The sequence below is a fragment of the Gekko japonicus genome, unplaced genomic scaffold (genome assembly GCF_001447785.1).
Source record: "Gekko japonicus isolate JY-2015 unplaced genomic scaffold, Gekko_japonicus_V1.1 scaffold2850, whole genome shotgun sequence".
In the NCBI taxonomy this organism is placed as follows: domain Eukaryota; kingdom Metazoa; phylum Chordata; class Lepidosauria; order Squamata; family Gekkonidae; genus Gekko; species Gekko japonicus.
In genome coordinates, this window is record NW_015164746.1 from 33,199 (window position 1) to 42,902 (window position 9,704).

Genomic DNA, 9,704 nt, shown 5'->3' on the forward strand with positions numbered 1-9,704 from the left:
CTTGTAGAAATGCTTATTGCTGCTATTTCATGATAATTTAAATGGCATTAAGGAAATGCTGTCACTCCCTTGCACTCTTCAACTTTTCAGTGGAAAACTTTTTTAAAAAACACCCTGATAAAGCAAACCTGATTAGACTTTCCCCCCCCCCCCCCCCCGAAAAACCACAGACTATAATTCTGTGGAACTTGCAAAAAAATATAGTGTTTTAGGAGGAACCTGGAAAATATCATGAGATGGATGTCAAAGAGATCCATGATTTCAAAATCAGGGGCGGGACCAAGATTCTGAAGTGAGCCTATAAAAGCAGGGACCATTGCTAGGATCGGCACTGCATCCTCTTGATCGACTGTTGCTTTCTCACTCTTCCTTGACAGAGGTAAGACCTTTCTGAGTTATCTTTGGTTTAGCATTGGTGCTGGGCAAGATTGTCCACCGATGTGGACATCCGTGTCCTGAGAAACGTTTGGATATTGCATGCGGCAGCAATGGGAGCACAGAGACGGGGGTTCCCTCTTCGAGAGGTATCGCCTATAAGGGCGCTTTTGTGCATACTAAATAATGCACTTTCAGTGCACTCTGCAACTGGATTTCACAGTGTGAGATGGCAAAATCCACTTGCAGACGGTCGCTGAATTGGATTGAAACGGCGTCATTTAGCACGTGTGAAAGTGCCCTTTGTGAACAGCAATGTGGTCACACACACACGATGTAATCCACTCCCCATCCACTTTCAATCAGCTTTCCAATTGGATTTTTGCCAGTTCACATGGTGATATCCAGTTGGAATGTGTAATGTACTGCCGCCATTTCCACGTGTAATGCATTCAGCCGGACATGCCCGGACTTGCCCGGGCTGGCCAGGCACAAGTTACCGGTAGCTTCGGTCGAAAGACAAAGGATCCGAAGGATCCTAGCCGGCCCAATCAAAAGGGCTAGCTTCCCAGCCGGGAGACCAATGGTCGCCCGGTTACTGTAAATAGCCTATCGGGAGTAGGGGGTGTGTTTAGGTGTACTTGGTGGCGGGTTTTCTGAACGCATATAAACCGGCCTGCGAGCTGGGTTCCTTGTCTTGTTCTTCACTAAATAAAGTACTCTTGCTGAAATCACTCTTCGTTCTGAGTACTTTTCAGCATGAGTGCTGAAAGTGGATTGAAAGTGGATGAGTACAGACAGAGGTCCTTTCCACATCTGTCGGCCACTCTGGATTTTCTCAGGGCGATTTCTCACTAGAGCTGCCTCGTAGAACAGCGCCGTTTGCCCCAACACAAACATGTCAATTTCCCACCCGAGGCTGAGGGGCTGCATTTGACTAAGGGCTTCGCCCAATTTCCTCCACAGTTTCATGATCCTCAAAAACCAGGATCACGAAACTGTGGAGGAAATTGGGCGAAGCCCTGAGTCAAAATGCAGCCCCGGAGCTTCGGGTGTGAAATTGACATGTTTGTGTTGGGGCAAACGGCGGCTGCGCTGCGAGACAGCTCTAGTGAGAAATCGCCCTCAGTGTCTGAGTCGAGGCAATTTAAATCCAGGGCAAAACAGCATCCAACAGCAGGTTGAAACCGGGCTGACCACCGAAGGGTGGTGATGTAATGCAGAATGGGAGGGGGGAACCCAGAATGAAAAGAAGGTTGAACTCGATTATAGTGCAGATTGGGAAACACAACATGGATTAAAAAGAAGGATGCATTCAATTCCTGGTGATGCCTGGCCCAAAGGACGCCCGTCTTGCCTCGGACAGGGCCAGGGCTTTCTCTGTCCTGGTCCCGGCCTGGTGGAACATGCTCCCTATTGAGACCTGGGCCCTGCAGGATCTCCTTCAATTTTGCAGGGCCTGCGAGACGGAGCTCTTCCGCCAGGCCTTTGGCTGAGGCCGCGGGCACCAGTCTATGGCCTCCCTGAGGTTGTTGTCACCCATCTGTCACCTGTCTACTGAGCACCGACAACTGGCCTTTAACTCATTGTACCATCGGGCCAGTACTTTAAAGCCAACTGACGCCATTCCAAGCAGTACCCATTGACTCTGCAGTCCGTACGGCATTGGCCCGGGGTAATTGAATGTGGTTTTGAGCCACATCTTTTCCTGTTCCAGTGTGGGTTTGGTAAAACAGCGGAGCGAATGCTGGATGCAAGAAGGGGCCTTAGGCTGCAGTCGCACACACTAAATAATCCACTTTCAATCCACTTTCCACCCGGATTCTGCTATTTCACAGTGTAAAAAATCCAGTTGGGAAAGTGCACTGAAAGTGGATTGAAAGTGGGTTCTTCAGTGTGTCTCTGTGACTGCAGCTGCTGAAGCCATTACATGTAGCCAGCCTATGTTTCTTGGGAAAGTTTTTTGGGGAAAGAGGTATTTCACATTTGTGGGGATGAGCAGAAGAAGAAGAAGAGACTGGATTTATCCCCCGCCCTTCACTACCCAAAGGAGTCTCAGAGCGGCTTACAAACTTCTTTCCCTTTCCCTCCCCACAACAGACACCCTGTGAGGTAGGTGGGGCTGAGAGAGCTCTGACAGAAACTGCTCTTTTTCAAGAACAGCTCTTATCAGAACTATGGCTTGCCCAAGGTCATCCAGCAGGTGCAAGTGGAGGGGTGGGGAATCAAACCCGGTTCTCCCAGATTAGCGTCCACGCACTTAACCACTACACCAAACTGGCTCCCTTGAAGTCTTTTGAAAGGGACATGCCGCTGCTCTCCCTCTCCCACTGAACTGGATATTGTCTCCATAGATCAGAAGCAGACTCAAGATGCCTCTGACTGAGATGGAACAATGCATCCAGACCATCCTGAAGCACTTCCATGAGTCCGCAGGCAAAGAGGGCAACTATGATACCCTCAACAAAGCTGAGCTGAAAGGGTTCATCACCAAGAACTTCCCAAACTACATGAAGGTAAGAGACTCATTCTATATCCAGGAGTGGGCATTAGGTCTGTTTGAGGTGGAGTTGGAATAGGGAAGGGGGAAAGGCAATGATGTTGGGATGAAAAGGACGATTCTACAACAGCTGGGACACTAACAGGGCAGTCCTAAGCAGAAAGACCTGGCCCCACTAATGGACCTTCTGATGGCACCTGGTATTTTTGGCCACTTTGTGGAAGAGTGTTGGACTGGATGGGCCACTGGCCTGATCCAACATTGGCTTCTCTTATGTTCTTAATACAACCTTCATAGGCCACTGAATCCAATGGTCTTAGAACATAAGAAAAGTCCTGCTGGATAACACCGGTGGTCTATAAAGTCCAGAATCCTGTTTTACCTGAGGGCCATCCAGTCACCCTGGATAGCCAACAGACCAGGTATCGGTCCCAAGGTAGGTATCTCTGATGTTGCTTCTTAGCACTAATATTGAGAAGTTTATCGCTTCTGAATATGGTGGGTCCCTTTGATAAACCATAGTCATGGAACCATCAGCCGCAAAGACTGATTGTGCCATCCCACACAGAGTTCTACCCTCCTTATGTTTTTATCTCTGAAAATGCATATCTAAAGGGACACTGGAAGGAGTTTGGAATCGTCTTAGGTTCCTACTTCCATCTCTGAACTGATGGAGGGAATCTAATTTGGAATACTGTGTGCAGTTCTGGTCACCACACCTTAAAAAGGATATTCTAGCTTTAGAAAAAGTGCAGAAAAGGGCAACTCGAATGATAAAAGGGTTGGAACACTTTCCCTAAGAGGAAAAGGTTAAAGCGCTTAGGGCTCTTTATCTTGGAGAAACGACGGCTGAGGGGAGACATGATTGAGGTTTCTAAGATTATGCATGGGATAGAGCAGGTAGAGACAGAGGTACTTTTCTCCCTTTCTCACAATACAAGAACTCGTGGGCACTCCATGAAATTGCTGAGTGGTCGGGTTAGAACGGATAAAACGAAGTACTTCTTCACCCAAAGAGCGATTAACACTTGGAATTCACTGCCACAGGAAGTGGTGGCGGCTACAAGCATGGACGGCTTCAAAAGGGAATTAGATAGGCATATGGAGCAGAGGTCCATCAGTGGCTATTAGCCACAAGGCATAGATAGGGGCTCTGGGGCAAGTGATGCTCTGTCTTCTTGGTGCTTGGGGGGGGAGCAACAGTGGGAGGGCTTCTAGGGTCCTGGCCCCTCTGGTGGACCTCCTGATGGCACCTGGTATTTCTGGCCACTGTGTGACACAGAGTGTTGGACTGGATGGGCCTTTGGCCTGATCCAACATTGGCGTTTCTTATGTTCTTATGTTAATAGGATTTGGGTACCTGAGCCCTTCACTATGACCATCCTTTGTTTTCATTACCCCCCCCCCCACAGAAAGTGACGGACCCTAGCATACTCGATAATGTGTTTGAACAGATGGACACCAACAAGGACCAGGAGATCAGCTTTGGGGAAATCATGCAGTTCGTCACCATCGTGGCCATTCTGAGCCATGACCGCCTCCATGGGGGAAGTGAGTCTTCTGCTCAGTGAGGCCAGTAGTCCCAGCAAACGTCTATGGTACAAGCCCAGTGCAGGGATTCCCCTCGACTTCCTTGTTTGACGCTGCCACTGGAAGACAATAAAGATTGGATGTAAAGTTGTTCAGATGGTGGTCTTCTTCCTTTATCGGGGATTCGTTTGGCAACTGGTTACCTGGCTAAATGTTGGTTTATCGAACTCATCCTCTTTAGGGCTCAGAGTGGGCTGTATCCCTGATATAGTGTGTCTCTTATTCAACTGAAAATAAGCCCAGAGATCAAAAGGGGGGGAAGAAGAAAAAAAAGTTGTTTTCATCCGGATTAGAATCCTAGAATCACAGAGTTGGAAGGGTCACTACAGGCCATCTAGCCCAACCCCCTGCTCAATGCAGGATCAGGCTAGAGCATCCCCAACAAGTGTTTGCCCAGTCACTGCTTAAAGACCTACAGTGAGGGGGAGTTCACCACCTCCCTAGGCAGCTGATTCCACTGTTGCACAACTCTTACTGTGAAAAAGTTTTCCCTAATATCCAGCCGGTACCTTTCTGTCCCTAATTTAAACCCATTCTTGAGAGTCCTATCCTCTGATACCAACAGGAACAGCTCCCTGCCCTCCTCTAAGGGACAGCATTTGAAATACTTCAAGAGAGCAATCATGTCTCCCCTCAACCTCCTCTTCTCCAGACTGAACATTCTCCAGGCCCTCAGCCTTTCCTCATAGGGCTTAGTCTCCAGGCCCTTGATCATCCTCATCACTCCCCTCTGTACCTGCTCAGTTCTGTCCACATCCTTTTTGAAGTGAGGCCTCCAGAACTACATTAGACCTCTTTAAACACCATGGGGGGGGGGATATTCTTCAGCTCAAACCCTCTACCTCACCTTGATAACCAATAGGGTCACCAGCTACAGGATAAGAAATTGCTTTAGGCTGTTGCTAGGCAACCAAGCTTGGTTCTGTCAGTAAAAAGGCAAAGGCAGGAGGCCCATTCCAGGCCTACTTTGGCCTTGGTGGAGAACTCATTGGGGCCAGTCCTGACTAAGGTTGCCAGCTCCAGGTTGGGAAATTCCTGGATATTTGTGGTGGAGTCTACAGAAGACAAATTTTGGGAAGTGGTGGGACCTCAGACAGATACAATGCCGAAGACTCTACCCTTTAAAGTGTTTCCCCCCCCTCCTGGGGAACCATTGCTACCAACCTCCAGGTGACTGCTGGAGATCACTCAGAATTAAAACTGCTCTCTAGATGGCGGAGATCAGTTCCCCTGGAAAAAATGGCTGCTTTGCAGGTTGGACTCTGTATCATTATATTCTGTTGAGGTCACTTCCCTACTGCTTGGTTCTCCACTACGAAGAAGAACTGTACTTTTCCTAGGCAGAGGCTGTGGGGGGGGGGGGGGAATAGAAAGCTGAAGTCAAGGGCAGATAAAGGTAAATTGATGGTTGGCTGGGAAGGAGATAGGGTTGCCACTTCTAAATTGGGAAATTTCTGGAGATTTGAGGGTTGGCGCCTGAAGAGTGTGGGGGCTGAGGAGTGGTGGAACCTCAGAAAGGTACAATGCCATAGACTCCACCCTCCAAAACAGCCATTTCCTCCTGGGGAACTATTGTTGCCAATCTCCATGTGAGGGCTGGAGATCAGTTAGAATTACAACTGCTCTCCAGATGGCAAAGGTCAGTTCCCCTGGAGAAAATGGTGAGACCTGTGTCATTACACCCTGCTGAGGTCACCACAGCAAAGCCCAGGGCACTCACCCAGAGTTTCTTTCTATATCCCATTGTATTTATTTCCACAACAGGCCATGTAAGGCTTTGAAGGTTGTTACAGACAATAGTTAGCATTACAGGGGAGAAAGGCAGTAAAAGGCACCACCTGGTGGTATCTTGAAACATCTGCAGAGCTTCTGAACTCCCTATTGAATCCACTCTGTTAGCCCTGATGAGGGCCAGTGCAGTGTATTGGTTAGGAGTGGCAGACTCTTATCTGGAGAACCAGATTTGATTCCCCACTCCTCCTACACATGAAGTCTGCTGGGTGACCTGGGGCCAGTCTCAGTTCTCTCAGGAATCTTTTAGCCCCACTTATCTCACAAGGTGCATGTTGTGGGGAGAGGAAGGGAAGGTGATTTTAAGATGTTTTGAGACTCCTTTGGGTGGAGAAAAGTGGGGCATAAAAACCAACTCTTCTCCTTCTCCTTCTGATCAGTGAACTTTTAAACACCAAGAAGGGCAAGGGTAGCACACTGAGGATGTTGCTGGACTCCTCCATGTAATTTGTCCACATCCTTGGGCTCTACTGGAGAGCCAGTTTGATGTAGTGATTAAGTGCACGGACTCTAATCTGGGAGAACTGGGATTGAGTCCCCACTCCTCCACTTGCACCTGCTGGATGGCTTTGGGCAAGCCATAGTTCTGGCACAGCTGTTCTTGAAAAAGAGCAGTTTCTGTCAGACCTCCCTCACAGGGTGTCTGTTGTGGGGAGGGGAAGGGAAAGGAGTTTGTAAGCCACTCTGAGACTCCTTTGGGCAGTGAAGGGCGGGGTATAAACACGATCTCTTCTTCTCTTCTTCTTCTACAAATGGAAAGTTATTTGACAGAGCACTGAGAGCATTCTGTAACACCACCAGAATACTATAGTCCCAGTCCAGGTAGATGAGATCATAAGAAAAAACCTGTTGGATCAGACCAATGGTCCACCTAGTCCAGCATGCTTTCTCAGATAGCAGCAAACCAGTTCCTCTGGAGGTCCAACAGCAGGTCATAGAGGCTGAGGCCTTCCCCTGTTGTTGCCTCCTGATACTGGGATTCAGAAGTTGATTGCCTTTGAAGGCAGAGCTTCCCTTTAGTCACCATGGCTAGTAGCCACTGATAGACCTACCCTCCATGAATCTCTTCAGTTCCCCCTTTTAAAGCCATCTCTTCCTGTGGACATCACTGCATCTTCTGTCAGTGCCTGTCACTGCATCTTCTGATCATGCCCTGCATAAAGAAGTATTTCCTGTTGTTTACCCCGAAAACAATTTCATCTGCTAAATGCCTCACAAGAACGTCACAGGTGTAACAAATGAACACCCCTTTCTGCTGTCTGGAGGAAGGAAAGGCCAGTGACATTCACAGAACATTCCTTAGGTGAGAAACAGAACATAAAACAGCTAAAAGATAGTCAGTCCAACCCAGTCTTCTCTGGTAGAGGCCAGCTACTCCAAGGCAATATGTACACACTGGTATAGCAAAGTCATTTCTGGAAAAAAAATATTTGCAATAGCCGTGGGGGCCCATTCAAAATGGCCTGAGGTGTTTTTGCAGGCAATTAAAATTCTCCAGATCCTGTTTGCCAGGCTGGGTCCCTCAGACCAAACTCTAAGGGGCAATGACTCAAAGCCTGAATGACATCCGTTGTGCCATCTATGTACCGTATTATCCATATTATGCAGCCACCAAGAAGTCGGTGGGAAGATTTGTCCGAACTTACACACATGGACTGAATTAGAGGATCAGTCCTTCAAGGTCAGTATTGTCCACTCAAACTGGTGGTGTCTTTCCAGGGTCTCAGGCCAGAGGTCTTTCACATCACCTCCTATAATGATCCCTTTTAGAAACTAGGACCTTCTGCGTGCCAAGCAGATACTCTACCCCAAGCCACGTCCCTTCCATTCTGAAGTCCAAAGTCAATGGCAGGTGACCACTGACCCTTCCAACAAAAAACTGGCATGCTTCTAACTGGCATGCAGGAGCACAGTTCATGCCACCACTGGTCAGTCCCTTGAAATGCTGTTGGTGGGCAGAAGTCTCGGACTCACGTTTGGATTTCTTGAAGCGACATTTCTGCCTGTGAGTCATCCATCAACACATTAGGCAAGCGTTCGCCAGAGGATGTGGGCCGCTTTGTCAGCCGCAAACGGCCCGATTGTGTTGGCAGACAATTGCAAGAGACTCGATAAATGGGGTCCTGTTGTCGTCCTTACCCACACGGTTCCTTTAAGAAGATAAGAACATAACAATGTTGGATCAGGCCAATGGCCCATCCAGTCCAACACTCTGTATCACACAGTGGCCAGAAATACCAGTGCCATCAGGAGGTCCACCAGTGGGGCCAGGACATTAGAAGCCCTCCCACTGTTGACCCCCCCCCCAAGCACCAAGAAGACAGAGCATCACTTGCCCCAGAGCCCCTAGCTATAACTTGTGGCTAATAGCCTTTGCCTTAACCTGTCCCAGTATCACCTGGTAAGATGGGGTGGCATCACTTTGATCAGCTGTGGGACTTGAAGGTGACCCCAGTCGGAAGGGGCCATACAGGCCACCTAGTTCAACTCTCTGTTCAATGCAGGATCAGCCCAGAGCATCCCTGACAAGTGTTTGTCCAGCCGCAGCTTAAAGACTGCCAGGGAGGGGGAGCTCGCCACCTCCCTAGGCAGCTGGGCTAAAATGCCTGCTCTGGATCTTTCCGAGAGCAATGGACTGTACCTTCAGAAATAATGTTTATAGGCTCTGGCCTCTCTTCTCCCTATTGTTACACTGTGCCGGGACACTGGGGCATGGTTTTTCAGAAGGCCATCTTGTTTTAAGGGTGAGTGATTTGATTGTATTAGAGTTGGGTTTATTGCTGTGAGTTTTATATATTGTAACCTGCCCTGAGCCCGCACGCGGGAGGGGCCTAACGGACTGCTGAAACAACACACTCAAGAAAATCCTGTCGCATCATCGTCAGCATCATAGATGGAAGAGGGGTCCAATCCATGTGTACCAGGCAGTGGTTTTGTTGAGCGAGAAGCTGACCATGCGGTTTCTGGTGTATCGAAGCTGGAAAGTTGCACACACATTCCACAGGGAACACAAGAATAGGTGGGATATACAGTGAAAACTGAATCATCAAAAAGCGACTGCACTGTATATAATTGCAATGAAGAACATTTTGTTAGGGGTTTTTTAATATTTACTTCTGTTCTTCATTGTAATTATACAGCACAGTTGCTATTTGGTGTAGTGGTTAAGTGTGCGGACTCTAATCTGGGAGAACCAGGTTTGATTCCCCACTCCTCGTCTTGCAGCTGCTGGATGACCTTGGGCAAGCCGTAGTTTTGATCAGAGCTGTCCTTGAAAAACAGCCGTTTCTGTCAGAGCCCTGTCAGCCCCACCTACCTCACAGGGTGTCTGTTGTGGGGAGGGGAAGGGGAAGTAGATTGTAAGCTGCTCTGAGACTCCTTCGGGTAGTGAAGGGCGGGGTATAAATCCAATCTCCTCCTCCTCCTCCTCCTCCTCCTCCTCCTTCTT

The 9,704-nt window shown here is 48.6% G+C and overlaps 1 protein-coding gene across 1 annotated transcript; it reads left to right on the forward strand.

The window, feature by feature from the left end:
* Positions 1 to 339: 339 nt before the first annotated feature.
* On the forward strand, positions 340 to 4,541 carry LOC107109068 (protein S100-A12-like). The gene is made up of 3 exons (XM_015409643.1): positions 340 to 379; positions 2,730 to 2,891; positions 4,288 to 4,541. Exons 2-3 carry the CDS (start codon positions 2,748 to 2,750, stop codon positions 4,444 to 4,446), a joined length of 303 nt encoding a protein of 100 aa, XP_015265129.1. The 5' UTR covers positions 340 to 379; positions 2,730 to 2,747; the 3' UTR covers positions 4,447 to 4,541.
* The last annotated feature ends 5,163 nt before the right edge of the window (positions 4,542 to 9,704 follow it).

What these genes read in the sequence shown, in the direction of transcription:
- LOC107109068 (XM_015409643.1), top strand. Translation starts at nt 2,748, where the DNA reads ATGCCTCTGACTGAGATGGAACAATGCATCCAGACCATCCTGAAGCAC. An exon ending in ACTTCCCAAACTACATGAAG is followed by an intron (nt 2,892 to 4,287) that starts GTAAGAGACTCA and finishes CCCCCCCCACAG; the next exon opens with AAAGTGACGGACCCTAGCAT.